This window comes from Malus sylvestris, chromosome 16 (genome assembly GCF_916048215.2).
Source record: "Malus sylvestris chromosome 16, drMalSylv7.2, whole genome shotgun sequence".
In the NCBI taxonomy this organism is placed as follows: Eukaryota; Viridiplantae; Streptophyta; class Magnoliopsida; order Rosales; family Rosaceae; genus Malus; species Malus sylvestris.
The window spans coordinates 7,929,403-7,948,714 of NC_062275.1; the positions used below are offsets into that span (position 1 = coordinate 7,929,403).

General features: G+C 38.1%; 3 protein-coding genes and 3 non-coding genes across 9 annotated transcripts in view; 1 reads left to right on the plus strand and 5 right to left on the minus strand.

Annotated features, from left to right (window-relative positions):
- Positions 1-82: 82 nt before the first annotated feature.
- On the minus strand, positions 83-3,368 carry LOC126607595 (F-box/kelch-repeat protein At1g67480-like). Its single transcript, XM_050275253.1, has 4 exons — positions 3,213-3,368; positions 2,101-2,171; positions 1,154-1,993; positions 83-939 (listed from the first exon to the last, which is right to left on the minus strand). The coding sequence occupies exons 3-4, from the start codon at positions 1,681-1,683 to the stop codon at positions 309-311; spliced, it is 1,161 nt and encodes a 386-aa protein (XP_050131210.1). The 5' UTR covers positions 1,684-1,993; positions 2,101-2,171; positions 3,213-3,368; the 3' UTR covers positions 83-308.
- Positions 3,369-10,413: 7,045 nt separating this feature from the next.
- LOC126608030 (small ribosomal subunit biogenesis GTPase RsgA 1, mitochondrial-like) overlaps positions 10,414-19,312 on the plus strand; it is an 87,028-nt gene continuing 78,129 nt past the window's right edge. Inside the window, exons 1-5 of one of the 2 annotated variants that reach the window (XM_050275781.1) lie at positions 10,414-11,239; positions 11,749-11,970; positions 12,073-12,267; positions 12,390-12,583; positions 12,861-13,082. In XM_050275781.1, coding sequence (XP_050131738.1) covers positions 10,583-11,239; positions 11,749-11,970; positions 12,073-12,267; positions 12,390-12,583; positions 12,861-13,050 — 1,458 coding nt within the window. In that variant the 5' untranslated portion in view covers positions 10,414-10,582 and the 3' untranslated portion in view covers positions 13,051-13,082. Of the gene's footprint in view, positions 11,240-11,748; positions 11,971-12,072; positions 12,268-12,389; positions 12,584-12,860; positions 13,211-19,312 lie in introns of those variants that run through there. The other variant, XM_050275780.1, reaches the window with a different exon arrangement.
- LOC126608043 (60S ribosomal protein L17-2-like) lies at positions 13,433-18,469 on the minus strand. Of its 3 annotated transcripts, XM_050275799.1 has the most exons (7): positions 18,304-18,458; positions 18,132-18,168; positions 17,965-18,005; positions 16,469-16,699; positions 16,276-16,378; positions 16,121-16,188; positions 15,776-16,026 (listed from the first exon to the last, which is right to left on the minus strand). In XM_050275799.1, exons 1-7 carry the CDS (start codon positions 18,304-18,306, stop codon positions 15,961-15,963), a joined length of 549 nt encoding a protein of 182 aa, XP_050131756.1. In that variant the 5' UTR covers positions 18,307-18,458; the 3' UTR covers positions 15,776-15,960. The 3 variants fall into 3 exon arrangements, with proteins under 3 accessions (XP_050131758.1, XP_050131759.1, XP_050131756.1); XM_050275801.1 differs by lacking the exons at positions 15,776-16,026; positions 16,121-16,188; positions 16,276-16,378; positions 16,469-16,699 and adding an exon at positions 13,433-13,822 and having other exon boundaries at positions 18,304-18,469; XM_050275802.1 differs by lacking the exons at positions 15,776-16,026; positions 16,121-16,188; positions 16,276-16,378; ... (2 more) ...; positions 18,132-18,168; positions 18,304-18,458 and adding exons at positions 13,433-13,822; positions 13,947-13,984; positions 14,257-14,384.
- On the minus strand, positions 16,953-17,094 carry LOC126609472 (small nucleolar RNA snoR74). Its single transcript, XR_007618185.1, has one exon. It is a non-coding gene; the product is annotated as a small nucleolar RNA snoR74 (small nucleolar RNA).
- LOC126609474 (small nucleolar RNA snoR74) lies at positions 17,137-17,273 on the minus strand. The gene has a single exon (XR_007618188.1). It is a non-coding gene; the product is annotated as a small nucleolar RNA snoR74 (small nucleolar RNA).
- LOC126609473 (small nucleolar RNA snoR74) lies at positions 17,317-17,458 on the minus strand. The gene has a single exon (XR_007618187.1). It is a non-coding gene; the product is annotated as a small nucleolar RNA snoR74 (small nucleolar RNA).

The following is a 19,312-nucleotide window of genomic DNA, read 5'->3' on the forward strand; positions in this document are numbered from 1 at the left end:
TTATTGGAGTTGAACCGTATTTAGATCAAAATTGGAGTATCAGAATGAAAATCTCAAGAAGATAAAGAGAGAAGTCACAAAGTGATCCGACACGAATAAAATCGAATGCAATGAGGTTAATACAAGTAGACTCAACTCCGAGCAATGCACGAAGCTGATTTCTAGCGTCCTAATCGGGGCAACGGAGCAAACAAATACAGTTGCACTAGAGTGTCCTAAAATCCAGTCAATACAAAAAGTTCACCAACTGATTTTTAGAGTTTTACGAACGTCCTCTAACCTTCGCCTTTCGGGCACACCTTACAGTTTCACACCTTGATTGTAACACAGCACAAGCACGGACCGGACATCTTTACCTCAGAAGTCTGCCACTCTGATCCTGGTGCTGCATTTGGATCGTACAACAAAGTACGATAACCAGGCTCCTCCTCGAGCGAGAACAACAAAAGTTTCTCGTCCAGTGTCCCAAATCGGAACTTAATGCTTGTGCTTCCTGTCAACGGAATCTGTACCATCTCCCAAGAATTGTCGTAGGGATTGTAAATTGAAAGTTTGCGCTGGTTCTTCCACTCCGAACAGAACAGCTTCTTTTCCAGCACAGCATGAGCAGTGACCATGACACAACCATTCTTCTTCATCTCGCACCAGGTGTGACTCTCAGGGTCGTAGACATCAACAAACTTCGAATTACCAATGGTGAAGCTTGACCTTCCGCCCATAACATACAGCTTTCCTTCAAATCCACATGCAAAGCAGCCATAGCGGGGGCGGCGAATACTGCTTATCAGGGTCCAAGTATCGGTGTCAGGATTGTACACCTCGGCACTGGATAGACTGCTGCCATCTATACCATATCCTCCAACTGCGTAAATCATACCACTTAGTTCTGCACAAGCAAAGTCATATCGAGCAACATTCATGTTTGCCAATTTGCCCCACCTACAATTACGAACAAACGATAAGATTGGATTCTTATGAAGTTAAGCTTGTGCAGAGAACCACATTGAACATACAACATTCGTTAGAGTCTAATATGTCAGCGAAAGTAGCCATGGTGAGGGAAAATAAGGGGCATTCTTATACATTTATGAAGGTTTTGCAGAAAGGAAATTAAAGGAAGAGACTGATCACTGAAAATGGACACAAAACAAACCTGTTGAGGCAAGAATCATATTGGTAAACATCGTCTGATGCAACGGTGGTCTCGGTGATCACAGAATATCCACCAACGACAAGAAGCTTTCCATTGAGAACCACCACCCCAAACCCAGATCTCATTGGACCAGGCATGGGAGGAAGAACATGGTGCTCATGTCCATGGCAATCTAAAACCTCCCAGTGGTTTTCCTTTCCTTCGGAATCGGTTGTCAACACATAGAGCCACTCCTCAAGCAACCCAGCTAATCGCCGCACAGTGATGAGTTCTTTGCTTTGAAGAAAATACCTCCATTTCTTACACACACCACCCATTGCAGGGAAGTCTGAACGAGGAACAAGCGCAAGGCAATATTTTGCTATGTCATCTGGCAGTCCAGGCAGAATGGGGCTGTCAAAATCATCTACAACCAGAGAAGTCAAACTGCGATAGCTTTTTTCACGAATTGGTGTATCTTGCTTGACCGAATTGGATAGGCCCATATTTGGATCTTTGAACCTCTTCTTTTCACTCACAAAAGCCGGCATCTTGTAGATTGAGAAGCTATGTATGTCAAACGAGATGCAGGCTATATCCCCTATGATCGGTTAAGTATCTCCCAACAATGCGTATTCTTTTTTTAACAGCAGACTTTTGATTAAAGGAATTCATGATATCCGTCACCTATAGGAATTTTACAAGACCAAGGCATAAAATATGTCGCAGAACGCACAACACAAGCAGTATACGCAGGAAATTTTCTGTGTCTTCTCCAGGGTTCAAATTCCATAACAAAAGTTCTGTTCCCAAAGTAGCTGCTCCTTAACTTCTTTCTTGCACCACACATTGCCCAAGTACCTGCAAATCGTGGAGCAAAATTAGCGGAATCTTGTTACAAGAATAGGATCGTAACGATAAACATTTCATCTGCGGTCGAGGAGTAAGATAGGTCGAAGAAATCATACCAGTCAATGCTATATTCTTGGCAGGTTTTAGCCCCCAGTAACTTCCATAACATGTCCAGGTGGATAATCACCTGAATGAATCACAAATGTGTCAGAAGTTTCAGCTCGAATATTGCCATAACACAATTTTAGCACTTCAAACAACAAGGCAGTGATCGGTGATTCAGACAGCAACAACCGAAATTCAACAAAAAAAAAACTATACTCCGCATTCAATTCGCGTATATCACTTTCGGGGGAAGTGTCTATTTGTGACACCAACTTTGTAAAAACTTCAGATACAAAGACATGAACACAAAAGATTGATACAAGCGACGAGCAGATCAACTACTGGCGGCCTTCGTAGCCAAGGCCGGCAGCAGAACTAGTCCAGACGGGCTAAGGAAGAAACCTGCCTACCCACTTTGTTTAGTCAGATTCAAAAAATCTTAATTTTAGTAACAGATCTAATAATCCTTTCAGGATACAATAAAAATGGAGCTCAAGACAACCAGATCCAATCACAATTAGACAATGATGCGATCACATAACATAATATCTCGATCAAAACCAATGCAGAAAATCATCAACTGAAATCCCAAACCGAAAAAGAAGATACAGCCTCGAAACGTTTGCAAATATACACAAATTTCAGCTCCTGAGAGCTAAAACCGCTCCAATATTATCATTCAAACCAGCAGGCAAGGTTTTAATTCTCCGACGTGATTCACACTCTCGATAACAGAAAATTTGAATGATATCTGAACACGTAAAAATACCAATATCTTGAACAAATCGGAATGAAATCCAAATATGTCGATTTGGGTTAGCTTAGCTAAGATGGGATTAGTGAAACATAATAATTAATTATGCATAATTAAAGCATAAACTATATCTAAACCTGGCCGTAGCCAAATTGGCTAAACCAGTGTGCTCCCCTACTCAAGCTCAGATCTCCTCCCGTAATTTAGATTAGATTAGAATAACGCTCGAATTCAAAACAGCATAAACTTAATCAAAAAGAAAAAAATGGAAGCTGAACCTGATTAGGAAATGTTGAAAACAAGATCATGTACATAAGCAAAAGCAGGAATGTAAATCTGAGATTAACAGAGAGGATTAATGAAGATTACCTAAAAAAGGGAGATTATCCAGAAAAGTTTCACAGAATTTGGAGAGAGATTATAACGTGTGAAGGAGGAGGCTAAAATTAGAAACAATCAGAATGTTTGATGAGTGCCCTCAGAGAGCGGAACACGAGGAGTTTTAATAGGACCCGAATTACATGGGAAGAGGATTAAATTGACGACAAAGCCCCCGACCACGTCAGAGTAAGAAAACTGACGTATCGATATCCTCTCTCTCCATCCGGAACCAAAGTACAAGAGATCTGAGCCGTTTAAAAAAATGGTTCAGATTCTTAATTTGTGTGATATAAACAATAAGATGAGTTAATAAAAATCGTATAATATAAAATAAATTATATGAACCTTTAACTTCGTCAACTTTGAACATAGAAATTAAAAAATAAAAAAAAATCGATTCGAAACAGACGATCTTAGTTCTGTTTACGAAATAATGGGAAAATAAAATTAACTTTCTATTTTTTATTTATGAAGTTATATTTTTTGTTTTTATTTTGGAACAAGGATTGTCTGCTTTCCACTTCTGGTGCCCGCTATTCTGTTTGTGTGGTATAATAAGATAGAAATGAATAGTAATATAAAATGTTGACGTGGTTTAACCGTGACCACACAAAACAGGAAAGTACTGGAATGACATCGAAAGTGGAGGGCAGACAATCATTGTTCTTTATTTGGTTTGATTGTCAGAATGACGGGTGGGGATTGTCCAGCGTGTAATGACTCGGAGATTGATTTTTGTGTGAATGATCTGCGTGGAGCAGAAGTGAGTTTAACCAAATCAGAACTCCCGGTCAACGCACTTGGTCATGAAAACAAGTGAAGAACGACTCAGAAGCACTTTTGGACGACTTAGGATTCAGAAGCACTTTTGGATTTATACGGGAAAAAGAAATAATGAGTACTATATATACATGTATAGTATAATACTGTGTTTTTTATGTATTTTCCTTTTTTGTGAATTTTGTGAATTTATTTTCAGAAGATAAATGAGTTTGGACATTTATGGGAAGATGGGATCGGACAGTTAAGTTGAAGACGATGGATCGGGCATCGGGAAGTACAATCCGACCTTGATGACATTGTGGACGTCTGCAAAGTTGGATCGACTGGTTTTTGTATTCACAGCAAAAAATTACAAAAGAAATAATATTATCATTCACAGTAATTGGATAAGAACTATTAAGGCTACTGTTGTAAAAGATAAAACTTATAAGATATTTTTCTGATATTGTTAGTTTTCATGAGCTGTAAATTAGTTAGATGAGCTGTCATTTTTCATAGGTTAAATTAGTTGTATATATAATCTTTTGTTGTAATCTTATTCATTAAGAAATACAATCATAAGTTTTCTATCAAGAACAACCATGCAACTGGAATGTAAGTTGTAAGTTTTCTTTGTGTACTTGAGCTACTGGTGTTGAATCTTAGATTGCACTTATGTTATAGGTAAGTTTCTCTCATGTACGTATCAAATGTCTTCGACGCAATCTGCTGAGTGCTGCCAAGATATAACCAGTGTTCTAAAAATCCCCGCTTAGGCGCTAGGCCCCAGCCTGCCACCCCGATTAATGCCTAGGCGTTTGAAAATTAAGAAATTGCGCCTAGACCTGTTGAGGCACCCGCCTAAACCGCATAGGCACCCACCTAACCCGCCTAGACCCGCCTAGGTTGCAACTCACTTAGACAGAAAATAGATAATTTTCATTTTGTATTTTGTTTTTTTTCCAATAAATTGTAATAAACTTGTTGCATACTTAAATGAACACACATTATATCCTTATTTCACATGTTTTCATTATGTTTCAATATTTCATGATATATGTGCATTCTATTTTGTAGTTTACGATGAAATTATATATATTTCAAGTATAAGCAGACACTTATTTACATGAAATATGATAGATTTACTTAAATCCGCCTAGTCCGCCTAGGCGCCCGCCTAGCCGCCTAGGCACTAGGTCCCAGCCCGCCGCCCGACTAGCGCCTAGCGACTTTTAGAACCTTGGATATAACTAGAAAGTATTTATTAAAACACTTAGTGGGCACATAATAGACCCATTCCAAAAATTCGAAGAATCTTCGAAAGATGTTTACATGTATATTTTTCAAACTCTAAGTGATACTAAGATCACCTTGACCTCAATGTGCATTCACCACTGCATAGAATAGACGAAAAATTGTTACAATTGTACAATAATATTGTTAATTATATAAAACCACCACTACTAAAAAAATTGTCAATTCAAAATCTCACTCTCATTAACAAAAAACAAAAAAAATAAAAGATATATGGTAGAGAACGGATTACTCTCAAGATATTTTTCGTTATGGAATCCATACAAGTATCTCCATCATTTTCGTAGTCGGCATCAAATACTGAAACACACATATATAATGGTTCACACACACACACACATATATATATTGCTCGGGTGAAAACAAGAGATTCTAAAAATATCTGGTACCTATTGCAATGCGAGTCATGCTCCAAGTACATGAATGCGATCACAAAATGCCACACAAGCATATCAATTCATCGCATGTTTTCTTCCAGTCCAAAATTTTGAGGAGGGCATGTGCCCCCTGTTATTTCATTGGCTTCACACATCCTTTTTTTCAAAATACAGACTAATTGTGGGGCTTGCATCACATCGAACTTCAACAATCTGAATCGTCTATTTTTCAGGATCCACCTCATAGATAATTCTTGCAAAATATTAGCAAAATTAGAAATATTTAAGGCATCTAATTTATTTCAAAGAAACTAATGAACATTATGTTTTAAGAAACATTAAGATTTCATCATCATAATTAAATGGACAAATGGTTTGGGATTAAATTGAATTTTTGAAAGCATGATTTATGAATCGAGATTTACAAAATAGACAGTTCGGATCGTTGAAGTTCGTATGAAGTGAGTTCCACAATTAATTCATATATATATGTGTGTGTGTGTGTGTGTGTGTGTGTGTGTGGATGGTGTCTAAGAACAATATATAAAAGATTGTTGGTTTATAAGCATCTAGGTTGAAAATGGACCAAGAGATTCTCAGTGTTTAAGGCTGCTATCAACTCTCGAGAGCCAGAAGAAAATGTGTGGTCTTATCCATTAAACGGTCAATTTCAACATAATCTATAACATTCCTTGATTTCCTTCAAATTACGCCACTTGGTAGGTTAATACTTCAACAATAATTCCCCCAATCTTTGTGATGCTCATGCAAAGTGAGGTGAAAATCGACATCTTCATAGTGATTTTTGAACTGTTCTTTTTTCTTTCTTTTTTTTCTTTTTTCCTTCTGTCTGTTCCTCTTTTTCCTTTATAAATTAGCACGACATGAATTTCTATCATTTCAGAAAATTTGCATAAAACGGTTATCTCGCCAAACGTTGTTAACAATCCACATATTATACTATAATTAAATGATATAATACTCTCTTAAACAATTTATAGCAACACGATTGATATATCATGACCATGTAAGAATCACATGAAAAATACTCCCTGGGATCGACGTAATTTATGTTTGGATTTGTGGTTTTCTGTTGCGGTGGGATAAAATCGTTTTCTACTGCCGTTGTGTGGGTGTGGTTGGATAGGTCGACTGACAGGGAAATATGGGTCGAAGTCGACGGCGGATTGACCATTGGATGGGTGTGGTGGGCACAAGTTGAAAGGGCCGGTGAAGTGGACGGATGGGGGGTAGCTTGGCCTTCCCGTAATGGGCAGAGCAGGTGGGTCACATTCCTATATGTTTTTGGCTACTAAATCATCATTAGATTATAAATCACGCATTAGTTAGTATTTCCAATATAATTAAGCTCCTTGATTGTTCGAAGAAAGCACTAAAAAATTTATTTAGTAGGTAATTGTGATTTAGTTCAGAATCTCATGCAACATGTCAATAGGGGACAAGGATTGTCTGCCCTCCTTATTCCTATGCCCTTCCATGCCCTTCTGTTTGTGTGGTCACGATTAAGCCACGTCAACATTTTATATTACTATTCATTTTTGTTTTATTATCTCTATAAAAAACAATATAAGATATTGACGTGGCTTAACCGTGACCACACAAAACAAGAGGACATGGGAGGGCACGTGAACAAAGAGGGCAGACAATCCTTGTTCGTCAATAGGGCTATCATCTGGTGGCTGTGGTTATGCCTATCCTATGCATGTTGTAGTTTACCTAAATGGGCAATGATCCTTGCGTGCAGGCCTCTAGGGGTTGGTTTTGTTTTTGGTGTCTGTCTCAATTGAGATTCTGCTTTGCAAACGGGATGTTTATCTCTCACGTATGAAAATCAAGATACGTAATTGCAAGATAACTATAAGGAAAATACAATTGGAAATAGCGAAGAATTTTCTCCTAAAGATCAATCTAATTGTGTAACAAAACAAATGAATTTTACCTAATTAGATATTTTTAACAAAACCAAGCATCTGATCCATCCTTAAGTTGAAATCAGTTTGGGAAAACCAAGAGAATATGTTTTGCTATTTTTTTGCAAATTTACAACCGACATCCCTAGTGTCCATCAAATAAACAACCGACATTTTTGACCTAAATTGCTCTTAGGCTTTTATCAAGTTGTAGCAAGTTGACAGCAAAAAGCATCGTTAATAAAGATGGTGGTGTTCTGTACCAAAAAAAGATAATATTAGGAAGATTAAAATTTTAAATTAAGTTGGTATATCAAATGATGTGTTATTAATAAGAAATAAACACGTTAATTATCATTTAAGTAATAATTCAATCATTAACATTCATATCATTTGATTTGCAAATTAGGTTTAAAAAATTTAATCTTCTTAATATCACCCGACCAACAATAAAGAAAGTAGTATCCTCTTGTTTATCCGACATTTCAAAACGCTTTAGAGATATACATTACACGTACACTACTTACTATAAAAGTTGGGTAGGCAGAATTTGTATCTTTAATAAACATGGTGATGTTCTGTAGGAAGATTTGATTTAGTCATAAAATTGGTTTAGTGATTACCTTTGTGTTTGGACATATAAGTGGAAGACCTAAAGATACTCCGATTAAAATTAAGATATGAATAGAGGTTTAGGGCAAAAGGAGTAGAGGAAAACTTAGGAAACTTGGAAGGAATCTTTAAGAAAATACATGGAGTACTCAGAGTTAACGAAAGACTTGACGCAAAACCAAGCGCAGTAACGTTTTAGAATTCATAAAGCCGATTCCACTTAATAAAATAAGGCGTTGCTGCTGTAGATTATCTTTGAGTTTCATGTTTATCATGAAACGTAAGTTGTTGCTGTATTGCATAGAAGAAGGGAAAAGAATTTGTTAGTGTATGAAATGAGGTTATGTTTGTCATCATATCCGGGATAGTATAATACCATTGACTCCCATAGATTGCACAAGATTTGCCAAACACTATGAGATAATGACCAAAGCACAAGCTCTTATTTTATGTAACTCACCTACAAATTTGACGTTTGCAAAATTTTTTACTAAAATGATCTCCTTCGTCACGTGTTTTGTGAAGTTAAGAGTCATTTGATAACCCTTTCGTTTTTAATTTTTACTTTTGGTGCTAGTATAGAGGAGGAGCATATATGAGAGGATTTGGATCCTTGCCGGATCCCCTTCTTAGGGATCAACGCACGTGGACCGTTGATCAAAAATCGTGTGGTCACAATTTTTTCCTTTTTATATTTTTCACGCAAAACACGGCTAATTTCCTTTTAAAAATATAAAAAAAAGCCACATGATTTTTAATCAACAGTGCACGTGCGTTGATTTCTAGAATTCTAAAGAGGAGATTCGGCGAGGATCCAAATCCTATATGAGAGTAACGAAGAATTGAGAATAACGAAGAACTCAGAATAAAGGGAAAATTTGAAAGAGGTCAAATTTTATAGCCTATCTTTTGAAATAGGTTTAATTTTTAGTGACTTTTAACTTTTGAAATAGGTCTAATTTTTAATCTAATTGAACCCATATCAAAAGACCCCTATAATAAATAAGGGAGGTAGTGGGAGGGATAGAAAACAAATAAAGGAGAATATAACAAAACGACAAAAGTGATTTCTATTTGTCTGTAATTCGATGCACATTCTTTTTATATTTCTTCTACCGTCGTTCCTTCACCATTCTTTATTCCCCCTTTTCCCGTGCACGTTCTCCCCTGTCTGAAACTTGGATTCGATGAAATGGTTATCTTATCCATGGATGGCATCGTATAGGTTGTGAGACGAAGAAAAACAAAATAGTTAAAAAAAAAAGAAAAAGTACCCTCATTTAGCTGTTGACTTCGTTGCCAAATTTAGGGCATTTTCAATGGTCACCACTAACTTTGAAGTCTCGTTGAGAGACTTTAATGTAATATTCGAGTCTCTAAAGAAATGTTGTCTGCAATGGGAGGTTCTGATGGTAAAATTCCTAAATGTAGGAACTAAAATATTAAAAAATTATTGTTCATCTCGTTGTAGTATTGTGGTCGTTGATAAAAATAAAAAAGCTATCACGTGGGTTGGTTCAAAAAACAAGAAGTTGCACAAATCATTCACGTGGGTTGGTTAAAAAAAAAACAATAAAAAAAAACTCAGAACGAAGCTGTGTTGTGGAGCATTCAAACATTGGTGGGTTTGGTTCCCACTCAAAATCAACAGACGGGCCCACCTTTTAAGTCCTTGTATACAGTCCTTATATTTGAGGATTTCTTTGAGATATCTCGCAAGTCCTCTATTTATTGGGATATTTTGAGGACTTCTATTCCGACTCATTGAAAATCTTTTCTACTCATATTTAAGAACTCTACAATTGTAGGATCTCTATTGGAGACGCTTTTGGTCATGTTTCATGAGTTACCATACTCTACATTATGCGATAACTTTTAGCTTGTCACATAAAAGTCTTGTCAATTTTGATTAAGGGGGGCAGTGGTTGTAGACTTGAAGTCATGATTAACGCACCAATAAGACTCCAAAAAACAAAGGGAGGAGTACACTAAACCAAATGGAAGGCTAAATGTTACAAAGACCCAAAGAAAGGCTACATTACATTTGATGAGGCCTAACTTTGGGCTAAATTGGGCTAAATCAAGTTATAAAGTCTGCTGCACAAAATTGGGCCTAAATCCAGTGTTGGTCCAAACCATGAATTCTCCATACGACGTCGTTTTGTATACACCCATGAAGTCTCGACTCAGCTGAGAAATGCAGAATGCCTGTGCACTGTGCAGTGCTCACTCCCATCTGCTGATAACAGAAATGAAGAATCTCCATAACCATAATCCCCTTTTCAACTGAACCAAATTCCCTAACAGATTATTCGCAACCAAACCAAATTAATCTCTGTATCCAAACACCGCCACAATCTCCATGCCAATTTCCTCCATGTCCATCCTCCGCCACCGCACCATCATCCCCACCACCGCCGCTCTCCCAACCGTCTCCAAACTCATCCACCAAATCTCAACCCTCCGGTGCGCCTCGGTCGCTGTAGCCAAACAGCACCAGAACCCTAACGTCTCCAGGAAATCCCACCCCCCGAACAAGAAGCTCCTCAGAGCCAAACATACCTTCAAGGACTACTCCTCCCTCGCCCCGGTCCTGTCTCCCCAGGACAAGCCCCCTCTCTCCGAGTCCCAAACCGTCGGCACCGTTGCCGCCGCTCAGGCCAACTTCATGCGCGTCATCGTGGAGCCTCCCAGAAGCATGGAAGAGAGCAAAGTGGAGCTGCTGTGCATCGTGAAGGCGGTGCTGAAGAAAATTAAGAGGAGAGTGCTTGTTGGGGACAAGGTGCTGGTAGGGTCGATTGATTGGGTGGACCGCCGGGGAATGATCGAGAATGTATACCAGCGGAGCTCCGAGATTCTTGACCCTCCGGTTGCGAATGTGGACCATCTGCTCGTGCTCTTCTCCATGGAGCTGCCCAAGCTGGAGCCGTTCGCGCTCACCAGGTTCCTGATCGAGGCCGAGTCCACCGGAATTCCGCTCACACTCGGTCTCAACAAGTCTGAGCTGGTTGACGAAGAGGTTTGATCAGATTCTTCCTTAATTTGGTGCTTAGTTTGCTGCTTAGTTCTAATTATTGTTAATCTCTTGTGTTATGTGAGTAAACTTAGTTTTCCTGATGAGAAATGGCCTCTGAGAAAAAGTAGAATGATCCAATGCAGCATCAAAATGTTTCTGAATTTATGATCATGTGCTGTATGTTTTTTGTATAATAGTTCAGCGAAGCATCAAACTGGTTCTGAAATTTTGATCCGGTGAAGACTCGTTCTAATCTGTCATCGTACGTTAGTGCGCAACTGCGCCTACAAGTAGTTATTGAGCTCGATCATATTTCTCCTTGTAATCCACTCTTATTCCGTATGGTAAAATCATCTGTGGAGCCGAATTGGAACGTGAATTGGGATGAATTGTTCTGGCATGCTAAATGTGGTTTACTTTTATGGATGCTATATAATCTTTGTCCGTCTTCTGTATACTCTGTTTTGGTAGTATTGATTCTTAAGCGTGCTAGCCTTCGATGAAATTTTCAGGCAAAGGTTGCATGGAAGTCTAGGCTGCATAAGTGGGGGTACCAGCCGGTTTTTTGCAGTGTTGAATCTAAACATGGACTTGATTCTCTTGCATTCATATTGAGAGATCAAACAAGTGTAATTGTGGGTCCAAGTGGCGTCGGCAAGTCTAGTCTGATTAATGCTTTGAGGAGCAACCACCATGCTTCCGATGATGCAGAAGGGGAAAATTTGTTTGATCCGGTGGGTTTCATCACTCCCTTCGTTCTTTTTTCTTTTGTTTCGATCATTTTGTTCATGTGAGTTTGGTGCTCATATATCCGTTGTTTCCTGTACTTATTTCAGATTTTAGGCAGCAAATGGTATGGGGATCAGCTTGTTGGACAGGTTTCAACAAGAAGTGGCAGAGGGAAGCACACTACTCGCAATGTCTCGTTGCTTCCTTTGTCTACTGGTGGTTATCTTGCTGATACTCCTGGCTTCAACCAGCCTAGTTTACTAAAAGTCACGAAGCAATCTCTAGCACAAACATTCCCAGAGGTTTGTGTACTTTTTATTTTATGCCCTTCACTTGATTCGTGTCCTTTTAAGTTCGTTTTCATCACATCGTTGGCACATGTTAACTTTTGTTACTTTCTACTGCTACTTTTTTTTCCTATCAGATCAGGAAGATGCTCAGTGACAGTGAGCCTGCTAAATGCTCATTCAATGATTGCCTGCATCTTGGTGAACCGGGGTGCGTCGTTAGTGCTGAATGGGAAAGATATCCGTACTATTTCCAACTTCTTGATGAGATCCGAATCAGAGAGGAATTTCAGTTAAGGACGTATGGAACTAAAAAGGAGGGTGATGTCAGGTATGCTTGTGTTATATATAACAGGGTATTAACCTTGATTATGCATGCTTTTCGACTTAATGGTTCAACTTCTGTGGTTTAACTACTTGAATGCTGATAATATGCACTACCATGGTTGTTACGGTGAAAAAGAAATCATATGCTCCACCGAAACATAGTGGTATGAAAGCAGCTAGTATTTCATCGTTGTGCTTATGCAGACTTAATTAGTATCTGCACAAATGTCGTATGTTTTGTTTATCCTGCTAATGAGCCTGAATGGACAAATTGTTTGCAGGTACAAGGCGGGAGATAAGGGCGTTCAACAAGCTGAACCGCGGTTGGAGCTGAAGAAGCACAGGAGAGTATCTCGCAAGAGTACGAACCAATCTTTGCTCAATGAATTAGACGAGCTGGATGATGACGACAACTTACCAGATGAGGAAAATGATGGCTTTTTGAAGGCAATGAGGGATGAAAACCAGTAGAAAGCTCACTCATTTTGTACGTTGTAAATAGTGTTTAGACTGACCTCAGCCGTACAGAACAGCGCGAGTGTAATCAGATTACCGGATTCTTTTGTAGTGAAATGCAAGCAACGTTTATAATTGGCAACCGATTCAATCTCAGAGATCTTTACACTTTCAATCGTGCTTAAATCTTGATTCAATAGATAGGGATTGTATGTGGGTGCAACAAGTCAACAACATCAACAACATCAACAAATCCCACCAAGTGGGGTCGGCCGTGCGAATCTTAGACGCTCGGTTTTGCCTAAAACACTATCAAAAGCAAATTGAAGGGTTTCCTATTCACGAATCCGAAACCAAACCTATTAAAATAAGATCGCACAAAACACAATGCTGCAAATACCATGAAATTCTCTTCTAGTCATTGTATAAGTGCTGAAAATGTAAGTTTGAGTACAATGTTAATATCCCATTGCCGTGATCAGTCTCGAAAAAACTGACCTACTTCTTACTTCTTGGAGGCTTTCTTCTTCGAGCTCACGGGCTGCTGCGGCTGCGGCTTGGGATGCTTCTCGGCTTCGCTCGGGTCCAGCCACTTGAGCGGGTGGCGATTGAAGAAGGGCCAATTGGGGACGGTGACCAATGTGGTGAGAACCACACCACCAGCATAAGTCAGAACCATCGTCTGGAAAGACCCAGTGATGTAACCGGCGGCGAATCCAACCACGGCGAACACCAGTAGCAGTATCTGCATCAGCTGCTCAGCTAGCTTTTGCCCTTGCCAATCCATCTGCAAATTATACCACAAAATTAAAGAAGTGATCTTCCTCATTCGGATTAATTATCGGATCAAAACAAAATTAAGCAAATTCGCAACATTCGAAACTGTGCCACAAAAACCCTAGAAACAGTACCTTGAAATGAACTCTGAGGTAAGCACTCCCTCTGCAAGCTGAAAAATTAAACAAATTTGGAAGCATAAATTACATTACCATAATTTCACAGAAAAAGCAATAATAAAAGAGAAAATTGACGAGATCATGAAAATTATTTGGTCGGATATGAATTTATTCAGCCGCCAAAGAACAAAAAAGCACCAAATTCATAAAAGTCGATGACGGAATCGAAAAGAAAAATATTGAACAAAAATTGGGACTAAATCCCTAGAAACTGAAATTCCACGAGAGAGAGAGAGAGAGAGAGAGAAAAGGAGTGAGGTTTTACCTGCGAACGGACCAACTGATGAAAGCACGGGCGAGCGATAAAGGGAGAGACTGAGAATTTCTGAGGGGGCGAAATTAGAAAAATAAAATCGATCCGCTCGTTGAATCTCGGAAAGAGATCGTGGACGTTGATTTTGAATCTGACGGCTGATGAGCACGGCGCATACGTGGTTTGCTCTGGTGGGTTTGATAAATTTCGGGTCGATTAAGTTCCGGGGTTTTTACCGGCCCAATTGAAAGTTCCCCAACTCGCTAGGCCTGCGATTTCTAACCCAGGGATGCCAACTCCTTTTCTTTTTATTTTCATTTTGTAATTATTATAATTACTAACGAAAGGGGAGAATTCGAAGTTGTTATATTAGTTTAGAGAAAGAGAGTTTCGAATGTTAAGCGTATGAGTAGAAATTCAACATCTTATTCATTTGGTCAGATACAACTTTTACCAATGGCATTGCCTATATTTTAGGCCAAAAAACTGTTAAATATCGTTTTAGCCTAATCTTTTTTCTCATTAACTTTTTGAAAAAAATATATTTTTTTAGATTAATTTAGCTAAATTTGGGAATATTTTTACTTAAAAAGAATTTAAGCTATAACCAATCTAATAATGCATTATCATATGTAAGTTTTTTTCCAACCGACACCATATGATTGTAAACCCCTTCCATGTGAATTTCTTTTCCAAGAAACATTGGTTTTCAATTTGAATCGTGTTCTGCTTCTAACAAAAGCATTTCCAAGGAGCACTTATGAAGCATACAAAAAAAGATAAATAAGAAGTCTTAAGTTCGATTCTCGTTAAAAACAAATTTATCACTTATTACCACAGTTTAGTAGTATTTCTTTTCACTTGTAAATGAAAAGTCTTAAGTTCGATTCTCGCCAAAAACAAGTTTAAGGGTTGGTTTGGTATTGTTGTGCTTTGAAAAAAAAACTGCTGTGAGAATAAGCGGCTGTGAAAAAAATCAGCAGTGTTTAGTAAACTTTTTTGTAAAAGTGCTTTTGAAAGAAAAAAAGTCTGATGGTAGATCTTTTCATTAAAGGAGCACTGTAACTCCGTGTTCTTTGAAAAAAAACCAATTTTCCAAAGCTACAAATAACAACTTCAGCTTTTTCCTTTGATTTCAGCTTATTCTCACAGCATCTTCCAAAATAAGCCCTTTTTTTTTTCAGTTTACCAAACACCTAAAACCCTCACAGTTTTTTTCATGAGTGCTTTTTTTTCAGGGAACTTTAACGAAAAGCACCCGGTACTGTTCACTTTAACGAAAAACCACATTTTTACACTAAAAAATCAATCCTGGTACTATTCACTTTACCCTTTATTTTATCTTTATCATTAAAACTCAAAGTTTTCAAGCCTTTTTCATTAGTTTTCCTTTTTTTTTAAGCACCTCACTCCCAAACCACCCCTAAACCACATTATTATTAGCCCATTACAATGCTAAGCCCACCCACCCCCTCCCCCCTAAATGTGAATAATATCGTTCGTTAAAAAAAAACACGGAGCACCAGAGGCATAATAATGTGGGGCTTAATTATGAAATTATGTCTACCATTAGTTATCAAGCATATTACCCAAACAAAACATAATTTGGTAATAAAACAACAAGAGGCCCAAAAGTTGTCTACATAACATCTCAAACTAAATAAAAAGCAGCAAAAAACCCTCATCAAAGGAAACCAGCAACCCGAATGATACGCTCTAAGAGGAAGCACCACTCTTAAGAGCAGACTTCTTCGATTTGCTTGTTGCCAACTGGCTCTCGGGCTGCAATGATAACAGATAATCGAACTGGTTAACAGCTTCCCTCGCGTATTTTCAACGACATACAGTCATACTAAATGTACAATCTTCAAATTACCTCTTTCTTGACGGGTTCTTCCTTCTCGGAAAGGATCAGCTCGATATGGCAGGGCGATGACATGTAAGCTGCAATTGGTTTAGCAATACAAATCAATATAAAACAACAATTCTCAACAAGAAAATAAGATGAGAGGATAATTGGTTGGAACTTACGGTTGATTCTTCCGTGAGCCCTGTAGGTTCGGCGCCTTTGCTTCTGTGCTTGGTTGACCTGGATGTGAGATACGATTAGGGAATCAACATCCAAACCCTTCACCTGAAAATTTGATTAGAAATTATTAGTCTCCATAGCAGATAAGGATAACAATACCAAGTGATAAGCAGAATGTAAGATGATGCAACTTACTTCAGCATTGCTCTCAGCATTCTTAAGCAAATCTAATATGAACTTGGCAGACTTGACAGGCCAGCGTCCTTGCCCATTGGAATGCCTGTTCTTTGCCTGGGCAGTACGCCCAACACCACGGCAGAAACGACGGAAGGGAATGGCCTGCTTGTGAGCCAGAACATCCTCCAAATAACTCTTTGCCTTGTCCAAGCGCATCTTTCTGATAGAAAACGCAGTTTCCCTTGTGTTCTGTTAAACACAATAGCTAAGCAAGTCAAAACCTCAAAATTAGTAATTAAAAACAAATTCTAAAATTCTAAAACACAAGCATAAAATTGTTTTTACAAGTGTCAACACTCCATACAAGGCAGCAAAATCATGGTACTATCCACACATTACAGAAGTGATCCTAATGTCTTCTTATACTAGATTTATGAAAAACGTCACAAGATCCTTAATTCGAATCAGGTTTGAAATAAACAAAAATAAACATTCATGAGAAAAATGTGGCGTCATTAACTGAACCTTCAGTCACAAAATGCAACAGATGCAAAGTACAGAGGTTCACCCAAAAACAATGCAATTGATTTTCCTGAAGTTTACGGGAGCCCAGTTCACAGAAGGTAACTAAGCCCTGCTTTTTTAAGTCAGGTTTTGAAAAATTGAAAAAAAACTTAAACATGACCAAATGTGGCGTCATCAACTGAACCATCATTAAGTATGCAAAAGAAGCAAAGTACAGAGGTTCACACAAAAACAATGTAATAGATTCCTGAAATTTACAGGGGACAAGTTCACAGAAGGTAAATAACCCTTCTTTTAAAAAAAATAAGGTTTCAAAAACATGAAAGAATTCATAAATGAGAAAATGTGGCGTCATTAACTGAACCTTCAGTCACAAAATGCAACATATGCAAAGTACAGAGGTTCACCCAAAAACAATGCTAGTGATCTTCCTGAAGTATACGGGAGCTCGGTTCACAGAAGGCAACAGAGCCCTGCTTTTTTCATCAGGGTTCAACAAATTAATGCATGTATATATGCGAACCAAACCACCAGAGTTTGAGCCAGTACTAAGTCAGTAAAGAGCATGAAATCACAACCTTTTTCTCATCTTCAGCTAATTGTACAAACTTCTAAAACCCAACTACCTCCTAACTCCAGTTTTTCTAAACATAAAACTGGACAGCAAACACCTTTAACTAGATTCGCAAAACACGTAAAACTAGAAATCCAGCCACCATACCAATTCAATTGTTCTCAGACAACAAACTTTAGTAAACTGAACACACATCCCACAACAAGCGGAACGATATCACCAATTCAAAATACCACATTAACTACTGAATCTCTACCCAACAATAAAAAACAGAGCAGATTCATTGACATAGGCAAAAGAAACCGAATAGAAATCCCACATTTCACAACCAAATCATCACATGCTAAAACAAAAACCCAAAAGCATGTAACTTCGAAAGTTTAACTCTACGAACAACAAAGAATAGTAACAATACCTTGAAATGAACCCTCAGGTCAGAACCTCTTGCTTTGCAAGCTGAAACAAACGAAACAAATCAAAACCCACAATCACATCAAAACAATTTTCCTGGAAAAAACAAACCCAAGATTCGTATACAAAAAGCCATTAGATCCGTAACAGTAAATCGATAAGAGCACATACACTTGGTGATATTGTCGGGCTCTCTGGAGTACTTCACCTGGAAAAATAAATAAATACAAAACAAAATAACTGTCATTGCATTTGAAGGCGCAGAGATTCAGAAACAAACTGAATTTCGAAAAGGAGGAAGAGAGAAAGAGAAGATTGAGGGGAAGGAAGTGAGAAGGGTTACCATGGCGGCCGATGGAGCTTCTGCGTCAGTGAAGGGTTTACGCTTTTGCTTATACGCAGAAGAGACGAGTTCTTGTGGGACTTGTGCTTTTATAAACAAATGGAATGAAACCCTAGTAAAACCAGGCCTCTAATATGCTATTGGACCTTCAATTGGGCTTTTTGGGCTTCTGTTAATGTTGGTTATGTGGGCTCTATTACAAGCCCAATACTAATTCAAAAATAAATATTTAAAAAATAAACCGAAATTAGGAATTTAAAACTTAAAAGTTGGGAAGTGATTCAGAGCATAATTTTGTGCTTGTAGTCCCAAAAACAATGGTCGACAAAGCAGTAAAACTCCATCGTCTTGGTCGCATCAACACTACTGCAGGCGTGTGGTCTAACCTATCATCTAAATCGTCACACTTTGTTGAATAAGAAAATTAAAGAAAATTAAAGATTATTAAAGAATTTTAAAATGATCGAAATTGAGATGATGAGATTTTTTTTTCTAGAATTTGTGATTTTTTTTTCAAGTGTGAATTTTCTTGTAACATAAAAGAACAATGAAATTTGAATACGGAATTTGTTATTTTTAAACTCACTCATGAAAATTTAGAAATTACACCTATTTACACGAAATTTAAACTTAGGAATTGGAGAACTCAGAGAGTGTTTGGATGTACTTTTAAAATAACTGAAAGCGCATTCGGTGAAAATGTTTTTAGAAACAATTCTTAGTAAAAATACTAGTAAATCCTAGAAAAGCACTTAGAAGTGCTTCCTAGAAGAAGCACATAACTGGTGCTTCTTGTAGAAAGCATTTAAGTGCTTTTGAAACCCAAAAATATTTTCTCTAAAAGCACTTTCAGTTATTTTAAAAGCACATCCAAACGAGCCCTCACTCGAGGTATCGAGGTATGGGACCTCAGTGGCAAGAGCTACAGTCCCCAGGTTATGGACATTCTTTATCCGTCGATGGCGTACGCAGAGGAGGTTCAAGCCGATTGTTCCTTCGTCCGTGACAT